This window comes from Olea europaea, chromosome 10 (genome assembly GCF_002742605.1).
Source record: "Olea europaea var. sylvestris chromosome 10, O_europaea_v1, whole genome shotgun sequence".
Taxonomy (NCBI): domain Eukaryota; kingdom Viridiplantae; phylum Streptophyta; class Magnoliopsida; order Lamiales; family Oleaceae; genus Olea; species Olea europaea.
The window spans coordinates 36,629,577-36,649,580 of NC_036246.1; the positions used below are offsets into that span (position 1 = coordinate 36,629,577).

The window sequence follows — 20,004 nt, forward strand, 5'->3', positions numbered from 1 at the left end:
TATTTGTTTTAAATTTTGCTAGTTGTACAATTGAGGTTGACAACCCAAATTGAACCCCAATTTTACATGTAACATTTCTCATTTGTTTTTCATCTAAATATATTGTTTTGAAGTATATTTTTTGTCCATTTAGTCAGTCAAGTTAATTAATGTTATAAAATTGGTTACTGAAATGTTTTTGACCCGATTAGTCAATAAAGTTAATTAACATTAAAAATGAATACTCAATTAGTGAATGGAATGTCTAATCAAGTGTTTCTAAATGCATGCAAATGTCGATGCTTTTTGAAACGCCTCATATTTAAGTAATGTGGTCAACTCATTTTGTTGACCGTATATACAGGCTTAAACGTCAAAATACACAAAAATTTGTGTTAAAAATTGTGTCAAAATTAGTCTATAAAAATCTAACCAATTTTTATAACTTTAAAAAAATGAGCTTAATAAACATCAAATTAGCCCACATCACCCAAAACTATGAATTCATATACAGCAATCTGTATGATTTTGACGTTTTAAAAAATATAAAAACAAAACAAATTTTTCGTGGAGTTGAAAATTATCTATGTCGAGCCTGAGCCTCCTTTTTCTTCGATTTTCCTCTAGTTTTGTCAGCAAGTGATGCTAGTAATGCACAATCTTGAATTATTGAAGGTGGTGATTTTGAGGATGAGATTAACTCTGATATCTTATCATCTACAAGATGGAATATAAAATTCTTGAATTGAAATAAGGAGTCCAATGAAAATGATTTTGTATCGAATGACATGAAGGATGACTAGGATGAAGAAAAAGAGATTAAATTGGAATCAATCAAGAGTTAGACAATATTTAGGATTTTTTTAAGCTGGTATTCGTGTTTAATCTAATTTTCGGAATCAATTATCAAGTAATTGTAGTATTTATGATTTTGAGCAATATGTTTTTATTGAAAATCTAAAGAGTATATACAAAAAGTTCAAGTAATTGTAGTATTTATGAGGGCAATTGGTACAAAACGTCCCTATCTTTTAAATTTATTGTGAAAAATATCCATACTTTTTATTTTTTGACATTTTTGCCCCTTGTTCCAGATTTCTTTGAGCTAAACGTCATTTTTATCATTTTTTGACGTAAAATGACCAAATTTCTCTTCTATTTAAACAAAACAAAAAAGAAAAGAAAAGAAAAGAATGAAATTGCAACTATAAGCCCAAAATTGGGGGGAAAATAAAAGGTCACTAAACCACTTTAAATCGACCACCATTTTGAAGCCAAGAAACTCCGGCCAACCACCGTCAAAACCATCGGGCCTCCATACCGCCAGATAGCCCTCACTCCCCTCTACACATACCATCCAACATCCAATTACCATGCCAACAGATTTGGTAGAAATTGCAAGCCAAAATATCGAACTCGCAAATGCAAATAAGGCGTGGCACCACCTGTTCCAACAAGACTTATGCCATTCTCAACATTCCAATCAAATATACACACCAAGACGTCCCTGTCCATGGTCCTCAAATGTGATTTAATTCATATAATCAAACCAAACAGGCCGTAGCTTCGAACCCAACCATTTCGCTGTTTTCAGGCAAATTTTTCAGCCCCGATGGTGGGACCCATGATCGCGGACCACCACCTCAAGTACCTACTCCTCATGACGCATCCAATGAGCATATGGGTCTTCCCAAATTTTGCCTGGACATGGCAGTTCATTCAAAAACAGAGAAAACGCAAAATCCTTCGATCACATCTCAATTGGTGTTTCTCCACATCTACAATCAACAAATTGCTCCAACTAGAATACAATTCAAAGTGTAACGACTCTAGGTAGTGAATCAATTGCTGTAATTCACCATTCAAACGAAGCAATTTAGGATTTTTGACCAACGGTGAAATGGGAGTGGGGGGTGAGATGTGGAACTGGAAGATTTGGGTTGATTTGCACATGTGAAAAGTTTGGGCTTATAGTTGTAATTATTTCTTCTTCTTTTTTTTGTTTAAATAGAAGGGTATTTTGGTTATTTTACGTCAAAAATTGTAAAAATAACGTTTAGCGCAAAGAAAGGTGAAAATATGGATAAAAATGTCAAAAAAATGAAAGGTATGGATGTTTTGTGCCAATTACCCTATTTATGATTTTGAGCATAAGAATTTATTTATTTATTTTTTTTTATTTTAAATTTGAAGAATATGTTTAAAATTTCAAAGAATCGATTATTTTATTTATTTATTAGTTAAAAATACTCAAAATAAAATTTAAAATTGCAAAACACATGTCTCACGCAGGCATGCATACACTTATAGTGCTTAATGCTTGACAATGCTCGACAGCGACGCATTGTCAAGCATTACGCATTTTAAAACCTTGGTCTAATCATATGTGAATCCGTTAGTTACCAATTTAACTAACGGACAATATTTCCTTATTTTATTTATACACTATACATTTTTCCCCAAAATTTGATTTCAACCACGACGACTAATATTATCATTTTTTCTCGAATTGACATTGGAGGATCAAATCAAACAAAGTAAATAAGCGTGAGAAGGTAATTTCGGGTTGACTTGACACTAGTTTCCCTTTTTTCTTTTTTTTTAAAAATAGATTTTATAACAGTGAATTTTTTTAGAATGTGTAGTAGGGAAAAATTTTAAGTTTATATATAAAATTATTTTATTGGGTGAATGTGATTAAAATGAATTTCGAGGAAATTGAATTTTTAAGCCGTGAGGCTAAATCGTGGACTTCACTAACAATATGATTATTTGTGCTCGACTCTGGTGACGGTGTAAGCCACAGTGTTCCTATTTATGCCATTTTACAGTTGGATCTTGCTGGTCGTGATCTCACCGATTATCTCATGAAAATTCTGACCGAGAGAGGTTACCCGTTTGCCGCATCTGCCGAACGGGAAATTGTTCGCGACGTGAAACGACATATTGCTCCATTATGAGATGTGAGTAGCATGAAGATTAAGGTGGTGACCTAGCTGAGAGGAAGAAGTACAGTGTTGCACAGGTGATCCGAATTATTTTCTCCCGGCTTCCACCACCACCCACGCACACACAAAAATAAATAAATAAATGATAATAATAATAATAATCATCATCATCATCATGACATCATTCCCAAATCTGTTACCATTCATGCTGAGAAATTTTATTGTAAAAATTAGAACAAGGAATGCGTCTTCTTCAACTCTTTAACAGTTTGCAACAATGTGTAATGTATAAAATCAACTTGATTTCAGGATGGCTATTATGAAATATCAGTGAAACACTGGATTTCTTATCACATGTCTTGATGCTTGATAGTCTCTGCTACGATTTGTTCCCTTGTGCAGATGTGGATCTCAAAGAGCGAATACAATAAATCAGGTCCCAAAATTGTTCACAGGTTGTGCTTCGTAGCTAATTGAGCTTGAGCTTGTTGAGTCACGTCGTTATTTTTTTGTTTGTCAATGTCTAAAATTTTGCATCCAAGTTACTCCAAATGTATGCTGGGAGTAACCGTCTGATAGGATTGCTTTACTGTATTTATTTTAGGAATTTCATGGTTTAATGTTTTTGTTCGAGGAAGTATTGACCTCTATAGATGGTTTTCGAGAAACCTAAAACATCCAAAACAACTCAAATATAGTAGAAATAATTCATTCCTCCATTAATTTCTTGCTTAGACTTTAAATACGATATAATATAAAGCCATCTAAAGGAGCACATCTTGTCTCTAAATAACAGAGAATCCCTTTAAATAGGGAAAAGTTACATACCCCTTCCACTATTACTACCTGTTACTGACTCGGTCACTCAAAAATAAAATGAAACCTGTGACACTATCTTTCATCCAGATTCATCTTGATTACAACCCTGATCTTTGGACTTCAAGATCTGAATGCGTTCCCTTACTTGGGCTAATTTGGCATCGATCCTACTTAGCAATTCTTGTTTGTTAATAGTCTTCATCCCATCAGAGACAGCACAAATATTTACCTTATTTTTCTCACGATCAAGTTCTTGAGTCCGTTTACTTTCCGGATCAAAGTTTTCGTACATTTTGATCACCTCCTGCACATCATTACGATTTTCTGGCCATGTGTCGACCATCCCATCAGGCCCAACGATGACAGCACAAGCCTTGACGCCGCAAGTTTCAGAGAGTTCCTTTGTCTCCCTCTTGATAGATTCTTTATGCATCTCGAAGCTTTTTTCCATGTCCCTCAACGTAGATTTGTCCTTGTCGGATGTATTATCCATTTTCTTTTTTTCTTTTCTGTGGGGATTAGAAATAGAGAAATTGTATTTCTTGAATTGAGATGCTACTCGTTGTAGGAACACGAGTATATAAAAATTGATTACGTTACTGACAAATTCAAAAATGGGCCGTTGAGAATTCAAAATTGTTAAGGCGGTAACGGCTCTCTTTTTTTGTTTCTAGCCGTTCTAAACGACGTTGTAAGAGAAATAGGTCCATTCAAATTTCAAAAGTTTGTGCCGTTCAGGTTCAGTTACAGCATTCAGGTTGATTTAAACGAACGACGTCGTACGCCAACGGGTAGAAGGTTGTATTTCTTTTTCTGTTAATTTATTTCAAATAATTTTATTAGGCACCTGTTTCGAAGGGTTTTCCTAAGATTTAAAGTCATTTTATGACCATTGGGCAACTCAAAAGTAGGGCCCATTGTAACTGTTACTTTTGTTTGCCTTTCCACTAAAGTATCACCATTTCCAAATATGTCCTTTAAGAATATGATGGCCAGAAGAAATGTGTGCAAGTAATTCAAATTAATAAAAGGGTATCACAGACTTTTATCATTTTTTTGTGATAATTTCTAAGGGTAATTATATTCACACCACAATTTTCATTTTTTGCCCCATATTGTCATTGGACTTAAAAAGTTTTTAATTTTTGCTCATTTTAGCACTTATATTCTTAACAAATTTTCACATAATTCTTATCCTCAATTTTTCATTAGTTAACAAATTTTGTATTTGATAACAATTTTATGTCCAAAAATCTGTTAAAATGGAGTAAAACAATTTTTTCCATCATATTCTTAGAAGGTATATAAATAAAAAGTGCGAAAAATATACTTCCCCTAATTTCAAGGCGTGAAAATAAAATATTTTGAGACGCACTAATTAATGGAATGTTGAAGATAAAAATTCGACGAAAAAACGTTAAAAAAATAATAATTGCTACAATGAGAAAATATTGAGATGTTTAATTGTACCAAATAATATCTGGGCTTAAAATCTTGGATGGATCCCTCCAAGAGCATAGCGCTATACAATTATCATCTGTGGTTTAATTTTCTGGGTATTCAACATACTGGATTACGGTTTGAGTGAAATAAAGGGTTATTAGAATAGAGACAATGTGATGTTCATCAAAAACTTCTTAGAGAAAACTTGGCTGATCAACAACAAATAACGAGTACAAAGGCGACCTTAGTTACAGCAACAAGTCAAAACCTATGATGTGTGATTGAAATCCTCATGCCTAGCAAACAACTACATGTATTCTACAGGTTTGAATAACGATAACATTTTCAACACCATAATACACTCGTTTCAGAATTCTGTTGAACTACACACTGAATTACACTGTAAACGTCATGTATAGCAGTTATTAACTCTGCAGCCCACATTTCAGATGGGAAAATGCAGAGAAGACCTCTTCTTTCACTCCCCGGAAAGCTCTAACCTCAATAGAGAGCGCAGTCACAGATTGGGAAACTTAACTAGACAATCAAACAATACTAGGTGCATCACCTTCCCAACTGCAAGTTGCACGTGGCCATCGCGTTCTAATGCAATCAACCAAAGGTGCACGTTGAGCAGGGTCTGGTTTAGATACTTCGACTGATTTCTCTTTTTCATCAGATTCATTTTTACTCGAGCCAGATGGAACCGATACATTTGCCATGAATTCCTCAGATGTCCACTTGGGGGGAACTGAAACCCTCAACTTTGTCAGCCGAGGTCTTTGGATTGGATTTTCATGTCCAGATGTAGCCTGGCTACCATTAGCAACTGATTTTGCAATACCGTTGAAGTGGTAAAGATCAAACACCTTCTTTCCCATTAATCCAGTCGAATCCTTTAGGCCTCCTAAACTCTCGTCTAAATCCAGAAGAACCTGCCAAAATTCACTCCATACGATAAACCCCGTGCTGCAAAGATGCTCAAGCTTCTCAGATGGAAGGTCAATGCTCGTTTCCTTGAGGACTTGATGGAAACCTTCCACACTAATGAACCCGCCACCTCCACTTCGATCCTGGACATCAAAAGCTCTTCGGATCTGTGCTTCTCTACTTTCAAGTTGATTCTCATCCTGGACTTTGGTATCAAGAGCAAATAAGACTGTATAATGAGATTCACTACCAACAACCCATATTGGCCACCTTGGGCATTTCAGATACTGCCCAACCTTGCAATAATTGAGAGACTCGAGCAAAGTGAGAAATCCAACTTCCACTGTTGTTGATATGCCTTTCACAAACATGCCACCACCGAAATCCATCTTCCCGTCAAACACATTGGCAACAGCACTCCCAGAAAGCAGTAGGTTTACGATTTCCTATTTGAAAAAATAAAAATAAAAATTGAAGGTTATAGATCAGCCCTGGTCATTTACCAAGCATGTCCATAATAAGGTCCCAAATAACGAGATACGTGTAAAAAGCATCTGTAAAAGGACCAGCATCTATAAAAATCATCAAAAAAAAAAAAGGAAATATTCATCGCCTTGTGAATACCTGTGAAGCATGCCCAAATGGAGCAGTTACCAACGGTAGACTTGGATCATCCCTGTCAGCTTGAACATTGTCCTACATGGTAAATAAGGCACTATAAATGTACGACACGTGATGGACAAATCAAAATGTCAATGAATATATACAGTTTTAGGTGTGTGTTATGTTATGTTTAAGAATTTTGATGCTCAAACAGGCCCATCTGAAATTTGAATTTTCAGATCAAGGGCTGATGTGGCAGGCCCCTGTTTGTGTGGCATTTCCCTACGTTTAATTTCAAACTTTGCTCAGATTAGCTTACAAGACAGTGGAAATGCTTAGATTTTTCCATAGGAGCAACTTAACTGCTTTTAGTACCCAGAAAAGCCATTTCCACATATGACAAATACAAAGCCTCCCTAGGTACAAAGTCGAGAAAAAAATTTTGGTTAAATATTCTCGTTTGATGGACATATGGCTCGGCATTGATACGTCATATATAAAGATATCCACACCTGGATGTTTTATCTCTGCTTCTTAATGTTCAAATAACAATCCTAGATAAATAATACATTAAGCAATGGCACATATGATATGCAATCATAATAGAGTTATAACATACCAGCCCTCGTGACAGTAATGCAGATATTAGAAAAAGCAATGCTCCTAGACGACTTCGGAAAACTGGAAGCATTGCTTTTAGCTTATAAAGCGCACTGGCCTTTGAAGTGTATGTGCTAACTTTCAAAACCTTCTGCAAGTCGAACGCAGATTCAAAAGAAACACCTTCAAGTATTGTTGCAATGACCTGTGATAAAGATATACATGGAGCATGACAAAAATGTGGAACAGTTGATGGACAATAGTTTATTTTATTATTATTATTATTATTTTTATTTATTTATAGGTAATCAGATAATTTTATTACTTAAAAGGAAATATAGGGGGGGTGTACAATCACTTTAAACCATTAAGGAACAACATGAAATTAGGCAACTCGTTTACAGAATTTCTAGCCACAGCATTAAACCAAGAATACAAAGTAAAGTAAAATGTCTCTTATCTGCTCTCTTCTCTTTGTTTGGTCTTCGAAGCATCGATTGTTCCTTTCTCTCCACACGCACCATACAATGCAACCCGGGATAAGGTGCCATGTTAGTTTGTTATTTTTATCACGAAGTTTTCTCCGCCATGCCCTTATCACATCTTCTATAAGACGAGGCATCACCCAATCCATAAATTGAGAACCAAGTATACTGTTCCAAATCCAACGTACACCATCACAATGAATAAACAAATGATCGATCGTCTCCCCATCCTTCTTGCACATATAACACCACTCGGTTATGTAGAAGTCTTTACGTCGAAGATTATCCACCGTTGAGACCTGTCCCCTCACAACTGTCCACAATAAGAATGCCACCCGAGGAGGCAAATTACATTGTCACACCAACTTCCAGGGGAATGAATTATTCACACATCCCATGAGGGAACCAAAGTACGAACGAACTGAAAAAATGTCATCCCGTGCTATCCTCCACCAGATACAATCACTCTCTCCTACCCGAATTTGTGACTCATGTAGAAAGGTCATAAACAACGAATAATCTTCCAATTCCCAATCCTGTAGACTCCTCCCAAAAGTAATATTCCAGCTATAGCTCCTATTATGAATGACTAAGGACATTACTCACCATAGCAGAGGGCATTGAGGCAATGCGGTGCAAGGAAGGAAATCTCTCATTCAGCGGTTGATCTCCACACCAACAATCATCCCAAAATCTAATCTCATTACCATTTCCGACCACAAACTTCAGTTTGTCCAGAAAATCACTCCATCCCCGTCGGATATACCTCCACAAACTCACCCCATAAGAACCACGATCCTCAAATGTACACCATCCCCCCTCCGTCATACCATACTTCGCCCCAATTATTTCTCTCCAGAAGCTCTCCCTCTCCACTCCAAATCGCCACAACCACTTGCCTAATAAAGCCTTATTGATCAACACAAGGCTCCTCACCCCAAGACCCTCCATCCTCATCGGTAAACAGACAACTCTCCAATTGACCAAATAGAGTCTCCTCTCCTTCCTCAACCCTGCCCACAGAAATTCTCTTTGAAGTCTTTCTAATCTCTTTGCCACCGCAATCGGAATGGGGAATAATGACAAAAAGTAAGTAGGGAGATTCGAGAGAGTAGATTTAATGAGAGTAAGTCTGTCTCCCTTAGAAACATACGCTTCCACCCAACTAATCTTCTCTCCATCCTTTCCACAATACCATTCCAGATATGGTTACTTTTAAATCGTGCCACTAACGGGAGCCCTAGATATGACATTGGCAGTTGCGCAACCTTACAACCCAATATATTAGCCAGCTCCTCCACGTTATCGACCTCCCCTACTGGAATAGCCTCAGACTTCCCCAAATTGATCTTCAAACCGAACACCGCTTCAAAGCATAGGAGCAGACAGCGCAAGTTCCTGAATTGTTCAACATCTGCATCGCATAAGATCAGCATGTCATCTGCAAATAACAGATGGGTCACCTGCAATTGATCAACCATAAAACCCCTTATCAACCCCGCTTCCACAGCTCTTTCAATCATCCTACTGAAACCCTCCATCACAATGACAAATAACAATGGAGACAATGGATTCCCTTGTCTCAAGCCTCTACTACTCTGAAAATAACCCTCAGGTGTTCCGTTGACCAAAACTGAGAATAAAACAGTAGAAATACAGAATTGAATCCATTTACACCACTTACTCCCAAAGCCACAACGCCTAAGCATATATAATAGGAATCCCCAATTTACATGATTCCTAAACCTTCTGAATATCTAGCTTACATAACATCCTTGGGACCCTTAGACGCATTCTTGAATCTATGCATTCATTCGCTATAAGCACAAAGTCCAAAATCTGACGTCCTTTTACAAATGCATTCTGAAACTTGGACACTACTTTTCCCAGCACCTCCTTTAATCTGTTTGTCAGGACTTTCGCAATAATCTTATACACCCCACTGACAAGGCTAATGGGGCGAAAGTCCTTAATATCAGTCGCTCCCGGTTTCTTAGGGATGAGCACAATAAATGTAGCGTTAAAACTTCTCTGAAATCTGCCACGTTCAAAAAAATAAGATAGAGTATTCACAATGTCCGGTCGCACCACATCCCAGCACGCCTTGTAGAATGAGAACGAGAAATTGTCCGGTCCCGGAGCCTTATCATCGTTCATGCTGAACACTACCTCCTTAATTTCATCTTCCCCAAATGGTCTCTCCATCCATCTAGCATCATCTTCCATGATAGTAGAAAAGTACAATCCCTCCAATTCTGGGCTCCATTCAAATTGCTCCCGATAGAGGTTTTGATAGAAATTCATCAGTTGGCTTCCAATTTCCTGTGGTTCCTCATAAGTAACCCCGTCCACCTCCAAAACTGTGATGGAATTGTTTCGCCTATTAGAATTGGCGACCCTGTGGAAGAACTTAGTGCATTTATCCCCCTCTTTCAACCAAGTAACCCTAGACTTCTGTTGCCAAGCAATCTCCTCCATCTCCACCAACCCCTTCATTTCATCCTTTAATACTCTATATCTCTCCTTCTCCTCCCCAGCCAACCCTTGACTCTTCTCCCGCCTATCCAATTCCTCTATCTCTGACAGACACTAATTTTTACTACAGTTAACATTGCCCACAACTTCCTCGTTCCATTTCTTTAAATCCCCTTTCAACGCCTTTAGCTTCTGATCCAATACAAAACAGGGAGACCCACTGACTTCATAGGAAGTCCATCACGTCTGTGCTCGCTCCTTGAAACCTTCTACTTTCAACCACATCTTCTCAAACCTGAAAGGTCTTCTTTCACCACCCCTCTTATTTCCAGATAACATAATAGGAAAATGATCTGAGTACACCCTTCCCAATCTTCTCTGAGTGACATCTGAATATTTGGACTCCCACTCCCCACAAATCAAGAACCTATCAATACGAGACAAGACGGGTCCGTCCCGATTAGATGACTAGGTAAAATCTCCCCCAACCATAGGTAAATCCACCAACAAATTCTCCCTAATAAAATCTGAGAACTCCTCCATTGCCCTAGTCAGTCTCCCACCACTCGACCTCTCCGAAGGAAATCGAATCACATTGAAATCACCCCCAATACATGTTGGTAGATTCCACCAAGCCCTCATTCCAGCCAGTTCATCCCACAAGCTCACTCTAGTGTCATCAGAATTAGGCCCATAAACTCCTGTGAACATCCACCGAAATCTATCCTCGCAATTTTTGAAAGAAATCGATATAGAGAACACCCCTATTCTCACTTCCTCCATCTCAAGCACTCTAGTGTCCCACATCACCAACACGCCTCCTGATACCCCTGATGACCCCAAAAACTGATACCCTACATGGTTCCCCCCCCCAATAAACTACTAATCACCGCCCTCGAGATAAACTCCATCTTAGTTTCTTGCAAGCATACAAGATTTGCCCTCCATCCCCTTAGCAAATGTCGAACACCAAGCTCTTTACCAACCTCATTGAGCCCCTTTACGTTCCAGCTAATGAATTTTGGCATCATTATAGCACTCCGTAACCCCTCCCCATTGTTCCTTTCTTGGACTCGCCACCCTTACCAGAATATTTTACTGACCATTCGAGCCTCTTAAGTTCGCGATCACCTTTTTTTCTTAATTTACCTCCATGTGTACTGATGTCTTGTCCCCTATTAGCCTCCAGCTCCTCGAGTAATTGTAACAGTCTACTTTCATATCCATCACATGACATGCCAACCAACTTACTAAATTCCTGAATTTTTTGTAGAATTCAACTTCAAACACATCAGCTTCTGAAGATTCCTCTCCGTGGTAGCCCTCGAGATGATCAAAGGACAGTGCGTTCTCTTCCACCACTTGTATAATGTCACTGTCGCTTTCTCCCTTCTTGGCACCATCTACCCACAACATCAAAGCTTTTTCGGTCCCCATATTATTTTCTTTTGTCCTCCTATTATAAGTATTCGTAATCCTTGATGTCGAATGTGTAGCGTTGTTTTCTTTCATAACGTCTATTGTCATTATCTCCAAGTTCACCATACTCGACTCCCCTTCCTTAGACAACGATTCCACCTCTCGTTCTACTGCAATCCCCATATCTACTTCATTCCGGTTGAACCCCACTAAGTCAACCCCGTCGTCGTTTTTATAGTACCCCGCTTCCATCCTCTCCTGAGACTCATAATGTTCAACTCTTCCCTACTTTTCATGTTTTGTAATTGATGGTAGTTCCTCATGAGTCAATCCCGGTATGTGTATTTCACCGGTTTAATCCTCATCCAACTCAACCCCACACTTGTGACAGCATACCAATTTCATGGGGTCCATTTCAGGCCCACTTCCAACTAGCCTAAGTAATTCATCGAATGCTCCTTTCAACTCCTGGACACGGGCCATTATTTCAGCCCCACTCAAACAAATGTCGTGACCTTCGTTATCACTGACTTTGCCCTTGTTTGAGCCCCATTTTTTCACTAAAATACATTTTTCAACAGTAATTTAACATCATTTCAACCACACATTCTTCAATAAAATAATATTATACGCAAATCAAAAACTTTTTCTTATTTTTTAACCACACATTTCTCATCAATACACTATTCAAAAATTCATTTTCTCCTCCAAAATGGGTCTCAAACAAGGGCTTTAATTGTCCTTTCCTTTTGCTGTAGAATCCATTGGTTGGCATGCTCCGAGGTCTGTGAGTTTGCTGTAATTTCTGCATAAGTCATGCTTTGTCTATTTCGTTCATTCACCGTTTGTCGTTTGGCCATACACTATTCAAAAATTCATTTTCTCCTCCAAAATGGGTCTCAAACAAGGGCTTTAATTGTCCTTTCCTTTTGCTGTAGAATCCTGGGTTGGGTGGTGGTGTGGTGGCTGGGTTAATTTGGATTGTGAGGGGAGCTCCATCGTAGGTTCCGTGTGCCTTACTGATGGACAATAATTGTAGACACAAGTCTTACCATTTTTTTAAGTGTGTGAACACTAACCACAGGCAGTAAAAGTAGACCATGTTAAACCATATATGGTGTTCAGATTTTTAGTAAATTGGACATTCACCATTATTGAATGAAGGTTATTACAGCCACATTGTACCACTTTGAAATGGAAACCCATTGAAATGTTGCACAGATGTAAAGTGATAAATTTACCTCATCCTTTGATCCATCCATGGACTCCTCCACATGACCATCAAGAACATCCATTGATGCTATTACAGCTGTTTCATTGTTTCCACACAGAAAGAGCATCTCATTCATACTCCTGACCAAGGCACTGTATAAAAGTGGCAAAATTTACAAAACATTTATCAAAACGCAAATAAAAAATAACGACAGTTTAAAGAAAAACAAGAAAAGTCTGCCAAATGAGCTAGCACAAAACTTCCAAACCCATTCATGAAAATACAAGTTACTATACTGTAAATCGGAATGGTCAGAATTTCATTGAAACTATTAGTTTCATAAATGCAAATTCCAAACTATTTAAAGTGAGTTGAAGTTCAAAAAACAAAATCTTCTTCCATTGTAAAGAGGAAGAAAAATAAACTTGCACCAAGAAATGAGCAGGTCTAATAAAAAAAGGAAAAAAGTAGCACAGCACAAAGCTCACAAGAATTTGTAGGTAAGCTTTCCCCCATGCTTAATTAACTCCAACATCAACAACGGTATTTGAATTTTGAAGAACTAAAAAGCTGCGTCTGAAGCTCTAAAAGAAACCAATTATATGTAAACATATTTAATGGAAGAAGAATATTGCGCCAAAAAACAGAAACATAAGAGAAACATCAAAGCTACTGCAGATGACGCTAGATGATGTGCTGATAAAAACAAAACAGAAATTAAAGACCAACACTAAAATAGGACACCAACCTTGAGAACTATAACTTCGTTATTCTCATGTTACTTTCATTTCTTTTTCTTTCCTCCGCATCTTTTTCTATCCTTTGCTTCTAGTGGAAGGATAGAATGGGGTGTGATAACTCTTTTAAAGTGAAAAAGTTAACAATGAAATACAAAATTCTTCAAAGAAAATACTGAAGAACCAGGTTACGTGTGAACAACTTTCACTATCTGGGAACAATTAGAAATGAATGTTTCAATAGCTTGTGTTGAGCATGGCAGTAATCATGCTAGTTAAGCTCCCAAAAGGGATAGTCTGATCAGCATGCTATCCAAAATGAAAGTCGGATAATTGCTTGAAAATGGACTAAATAGTCAATTGAAAGGAGTATGATATAAATGAACAAAGTACATCCACTTCATCAAAAACCACATTATTATCCCCCCAAAAAAATAAAAACTAATTCTTATGTAGCCTACCCTTCCCACAGCCATCACAAATAGCAGTTTAGCGACCTCAGAGCAATGTACATAGGTGCTACTACTAAAAATTCAAAGAAAATGACCCTAATGCCATGTATATAGATTCAAGATCCATAATGCTATTAGAAACTTCTCGTGCATTTTCATTTTCCCCTCTTCAAGTTCTGACTCAGCAAATGAGGCCTAGGTAAAACCTAGTCAAGTCCTTAACAATAAAAGAATAAAGAGATTCATGACCTTGATTTATGGTCTTCTGAAAGGGAAGAAAAAATATCTGCACCCATTGATTCACTGTTGGATACACTAACACCCAAATTTGTTGACACGTTTGGGGCAACATTGCCTGATTCCTCTTGACAAAATAGAAGATATTTGAATACAAAAGCCTGCAAACGGAAAAATTGCATGTTAGAAGATAGAACACAACGTAAACAATAAAGAAGCGTGATAAGTTAAAAAGGTGAAAATTGGAATTTTTCAAATGAAATCGTGCAAAAATGCAATGATGGACAGATGTACTGAGCAGCAAGCTAGTAGTGGATAAATAACATCCATGAAACATGAAGAACAAAATACACCAAATTAGCGTGAGAAAGCAAACAAACCAGCACAAGTGCAGAAAAAGAAATAGAGATATATATATAGTGTGAGTTATTATAATGAACATGTTAAAAAATGATGCCATAGGCATTTCATAGCGTGCATGCAAGAATAAAGTTAGTTGTGAAAGATTCATTTTGCCATAAATTACAATTAAGTTCCAGTAAAATTTCCATTTTTCAGTAATGAGAATCAACCTAAGAGCCTGTTTGAGCCCCATTTTTTAACGAATATTTTACGTTTACGTATAATATTATTTTATTGAAGAGTGCGTGGTTGAAAAAAGAGAAAATGTATTTTGAAAATAATGGTGATCAAAAAAGGGCTAAAATAAAATTGGAGAGGATGTTACAAATAAGAAAGAGTAACTTGGCAAGCAAATGATAATTGAACTGAACCACAACACATGATATCTTTTGTATAGCTGCAAGCGTCTTCATTTTAAATATACTCAGGAATTAACAATGACAGAGATGTTAGCAGATGTATAAATGAGGCATTTGGAGTTAGTATTAAAGTCCGTGCAATTAAATTTGAATTGGAAGCAAGAAATCAAAGGAATACTTGTATAGCTGCTAATACTCCGCACGGACCACCTTCATGCTGCACTAGTCCCATAGATGTTTCTGAATCAGGACTAAACCTAGAAGAGAGTTATTTCCAATATTTAGAATAGCTAAATGGACGAGCTCATTTTTACAAACAAGCAATGAGGAGGTACAAGTACAAGTATAATAAATAATTTAATTCCACAGACAACTAAGATCCTTCAGAGAAATAACAAAAATTAGATGTATTCGTACGTAAATTGTGTCAACAACGTATTTTGTGAGCATGCACAATCACACTCACTATATGGACAAAGAAAGGCACTATCCATACACAGAGTGTCAAAATCAGACCTCAATATACATACACAGTCTCCTATTACTACTATTGATTTCCAAAATGATAGTAGCACTATGTTCAAGTATATTGAAGTAAACAAAAGCTAAGGAAGACAATGGTTTCTGGATGGACTTAAAGCAAACATAAAGTCAAAGCCATTTAGATATTCAATCCGTGATCGCTGTTATTCAGAAGTTAACTTATTCAAACCATGCCTCTATCATTAATCTTATTGACATCAAATAGTAAACATCAATTGCAACTTAAGAGGACCATATCAAGGAAAAACAAAAATAAGAAATGGAGTTTTATGATTATTATTAATACTGGAAAATATTAAATTTATTGAGAATTTATTGAAACTACATTGTAAATTTGAAACAAATAATGCTTTAATTTCTCAAAAAATGATAATCATATCCAACCAAAGCAAGAATGGGGGAACAACTTAATTTTGTTAGGGAAGAAGCATTAACTGGAATGAAATGGTCAGGAAAGAAGGTAGTTGTCATAGATTGCAATCAACTTTTGTGTGGAAGTAAAAGACTGTGAATTAAAGGAGTTCGTTGCCAAATGGTGTTGTAAGGCAATTTATGGTGATTATGCTGAGGAAGCTAACATAGGCCTCAAAGTTATCCACATTTCTGAGAGCCAGAGGTGCCAAGTGGTAAAATAGAAAAGGTGGCTTCCAAAAGATTCTGGTAAGGATCTCAAGCAGGGTTTACGTATTCCAGATGAGCTGGTACATAAACAGTGAAAATAAGTCCGTTGCTTCCCCCTTCTTCCTTAGTTGTGCTATTGATGACAAGAAATTTGCGTTATGGCTTCCAGATTTCTTTGAATGCTTTAGTATTGAAATTTGTTTTATTAGACAGAGATAATAAAATTGTATAAGTTAAATCAACAATTATATTCTTGCTGGAATGGTCGGGCCCTGAATGTTGCATGTATGCTTATAAATTACTGTATGTTTCCAGTAAATATTTCTCAATTATGAGACTCTACCATGAAATTTAACAGCTGAACCATAGAATTTATTGACATATGAATGTTTGATTAATAAATAACCTGGTATGAGCAATAGAATCCTAAAAGTCTGCATGGCATAAAGAAAATCTGATATCCAGAAAAGTAGGTTTCTCTTTATTCTAAAATGATTTCAATTTCATGATGGTAGTTTATCATGCTTTTTTGAGCTTGTTTCCCACAAGGGGGTTTCAGTCTTTGAAACTTCATTTTCCCAACTGAACAATCCCTTGTATTTCATTCTTCTATCACCATGTAAGAGATGTCAAACAGAGTTAAGATATCAACGTCGGAAAGATTCTGCCTTTAAATGATACTATTACAGGTTCTGCTATTTTAAAATCTTATTCGCTCCAGACTATTTGCCCAATATAAAACTTAAGAAGGAAGTCCTCTTAAAATGTCCATCCAATATACATCACGAGTGGAATACCCACAAGTCACAATGTCATCCACATTGAATTGCTCTATATACAAACTCTTTAAATCCACTCCTGTTAGGGCTAAGTTACTTCCCTAGTCTTGCATTAGCAAGGAACAGCAGAAAGCTTCTGTTAGCACACCAACATGATTATTCCAAGAAAACAAGAGTGACATGTCTTTAGTTTTTAGCTTATAGAGTTTATAAATTTGAATGCTAAATGCTTCCAGCTCTTACATTCCATGGCTCAGACACAACCTCTCTATTATGGGGCACAGTACTACCATATTCCGGAAAGGAGAGAAAATGGCAGAGTGCACAATTACAAACTATAAACAAGATACTAGCATTAACAACTATAAACCAGATACATTAATTAATTAATTAATTATTACTAAACCATTCCCAACAGACTGACAATGATGTTAAGTAGTTGGTGTTTCCAAAAGTCAGTTCTCTTGAATCTTCACAACCATATTTCTAAATTGGCCACCAGAAAATACAATAATGACTTAGTTCCTCTACTTTTTATTAGATTGATTGCCCACAGTCATTCACAAGTTCTTAATATCTACTTTTCATTTGATTGAGATAACCCATAATTCTAATAGCTGCCACATATCGAATGATAATAGCATGTAGTCACTCAAAAACATGTCACAAAAACAAGTTCTGAAATTTTCCATTCAACAAATTTACCGAATGCCCTGATTACACCACTGTGCAAGTACATTTCTGCTGACTTCTTTCCCAAAAATCATAGAAAAAAGCTGGTGAGCTTCTGCCGTGGATAACTCAGCACCCGAATTTCCATTTTTCTCCTTGCATGTCTCCAAACTGACACTTTTACTCTTACCCTCCATTCCAGAACCACTAATTTTCACTTCCTTCACGCTCTCTGCACTCTTTGGGGCGGACATTGCTGGTACGGCACTTTTGGCCGCTTCCATCCGCTTCTCAGCCGCGGAGGCCATTAATTCCCGCTGCATACGTCGATTCTTCATTTCCGGTGACTCCTCCGGAACCTCTCCGCTTCCACCAGAGTCATCCCTCGATTTGCTCCTCTTCGGCTCCGGATGATTATGCTGCTGCATACTCATCCTTAACGCCATCTTCAAATCATCCTCATCGTGATCCGCCATTTATATATGTCAATGTCTGTGTCTCTATATGTTTGGAATGATCAGATGAAAAATCAATCTAGAATTCAAAAAATTGGGCTTTAATTTGGCACACGAATTGAAATTATAAATAGGGTTTTATTTGATACAAGAAATCCATAATCAGTGTCTTTTCAGTCTTGAATTCAATATATTATTAAAAAAAAGGGTTATAATTCGGTAAATAAACAGAAATTAAACACCAGGATTGAATTTGATGCAAACAACTCAAAATCAGTATTCGAATATGACTCTTCACTTCAATTTTACATTACTGTATAGATGCGTACATACAATAATTAACTTTTTTCAAGAATACAGAAACCAAACAACTGTGTACACTATACGACACCTACAAAGAAATGTAAAAACAGTAGTAGGGTTTCTAGATTGATAACACGGAAATAACTCTGGTGAATGGGAGCGATGAAACGGTGCGGTTCAGATAAACCTTGTACCTTTTTAATAATTTTTATTGAGAGTCATGCTATAAAGACAAATTGTACGGAATCGATCCACACAACCGCTAATAAGTCCTCTTGATGATGGACCCCACGTCCGACTAAGTTTTATTTATTATTAAAATATAAAAAAAGTAAAATATTTTTATTTAGCCATGAGTCTATTTTTTTGGAAATAAATTTGTAAAAGTTGATTTTTTTAATTTTTTTTTCAAAAGTTAGCAAAGATTTTGAATTTATGTGTAAAATTATTTTATTGATAGAAATCAAACTGAGTATAGGTTAGTTCCATCTTCATGCTCATATTTGAATCCTTTTTTTTTTTTTAAATGAGTTTATAATTATGATTTTATTTTTTTTAGAATGTACGATTATAAAATAGGAAAAAAATTAGGTTTAAGTACAAAATTATTTTATTAGAAGAAAGTGTGGTTAAAATTGAATTTGAGGAAAAAGTAAATTTTTTTATTAATGACGGTTAAACTGAGGTTATGTATTTCATGATATCTACAACTTTATCAAAAATTTTAACTATACATTTTATCATTTTTTATCAAAATTTATTAAAAATTTTAATTTTTAGCCAAACCAAAACATGGGCTAAAACACATGTGAGATAATCAAATAATAGTACACAAGGAACTATCAATTACCCTAACTCAAATTCTTATTCTATGTTTGGCTCGTGTTTTTAATATATAAACTATATATTAACACTCAAATCACTTATTAGTAACATATTTTGAAGAATCCATAATACTCCTAGTTATCTACCATCACTTGTGGTTTATTTATTTATAATTTAATCAGTACACACTCTAGTCGCATATTCATGATGATAATTATTTTCACATCACAATTTTTGTTAGTCACACCAAATTTTGAATACCCTTATCGTTATGGGTAACAAAATTTGTGACAAAAGTAAAGGATATGAAAGTACAACAAAAATTTACCTTCGCTAACATGCTTATCTATCTTTCTTTTAAATAAGAACAATAAATAAATAAAAATTTACAAAATATTCTATTTCGATGTACGTTAGCAGAATACCAAGACAATATCAAAATCAAGATATAGACATAAATTAATGATTAAGGATAATAATACGATGAAATAAGTAGAGGATATGAGTGCAAAAATGAACAAATATTTGGGACTTGTATTGAAATTAAAATATGGTATAGATAATAAAAAAAATGTAATATGGAAATTATTATCCTTTAATTTAATTTCACTAAGCCCCAATTTTAGATCCATTAAAAATTAATTTTGGTAAAAATGTATATCGAAATAGTGATTTTTCTTTAAAAAAAATGTATGGTTAAAAAAT

The 20,004-nt window shown here is 36.0% G+C and overlaps 2 protein-coding genes across 2 annotated transcripts; both read right to left on the reverse strand.

Annotated features, from left to right (window-relative positions):
• Positions 1 to 3,622: 3,622 nt before the first annotated feature.
• On the reverse strand, positions 3,623 to 4,340 carry LOC111402059 (agamous-like MADS-box protein AGL81). Its single transcript, XM_023030100.1, has one exon. It carries the CDS (start codon positions 4,237 to 4,239, stop codon positions 3,826 to 3,828), a length of 414 nt encoding a protein of 137 aa, XP_022885868.1. The 5' UTR covers positions 4,240 to 4,340; the 3' UTR covers positions 3,623 to 3,825.
• A 1,026-nt stretch (positions 4,341 to 5,366) lies between these two features.
• LOC111402060 (ubiquitin carboxyl-terminal hydrolase MINDY-3-like) lies at positions 5,367 to 18,679 on the reverse strand. The gene is made up of 7 exons (XM_023030101.1): positions 17,750 to 18,679; positions 15,280 to 15,358; positions 14,353 to 14,501; positions 12,943 to 13,066; positions 7,342 to 7,527; positions 6,744 to 6,815; positions 5,367 to 6,565 (listed from the first exon to the last, which is right to left on the reverse strand). Exons 1-7 carry the CDS (start codon positions 18,190 to 18,192, stop codon positions 5,735 to 5,737), a joined length of 1,884 nt encoding a protein of 627 aa, XP_022885869.1. The 5' UTR covers positions 18,193 to 18,679; the 3' UTR covers positions 5,367 to 5,734.
• Positions 18,680 to 20,004: the final 1,325 nt, after the last annotated feature.

What these genes read in the sequence shown, in the direction of transcription:
- LOC111402059 (XM_023030100.1), bottom strand. Translation starts at nt 4,239, where the DNA reads ATGGATAATACATCCGACAAGGACAAATCTACGTTGAGGGACATGGAA.
- LOC111402060 (XM_023030101.1), bottom strand. Translation starts at nt 18,192, where the DNA reads ATGGCGGATCACGATGAGGATGATTTGAAGATGGCGTTAAGGATGAGT. An exon ending in TCAGAAGACCATAAATCAAG is followed by an intron (nt 13,067 to 14,352) that starts GTCATGAATCTC and finishes ACTTTTATACAG; the next exon opens with TGCCTTGGTCAGGAGTATGA. An exon ending in TGGATGGATCAAAGGATGAG is followed by an intron (nt 7,528 to 12,942) that starts GTAAATTTATCA and finishes TCTTTATCACAG; the next exon opens with GTCATTGCAACAATACTTGA.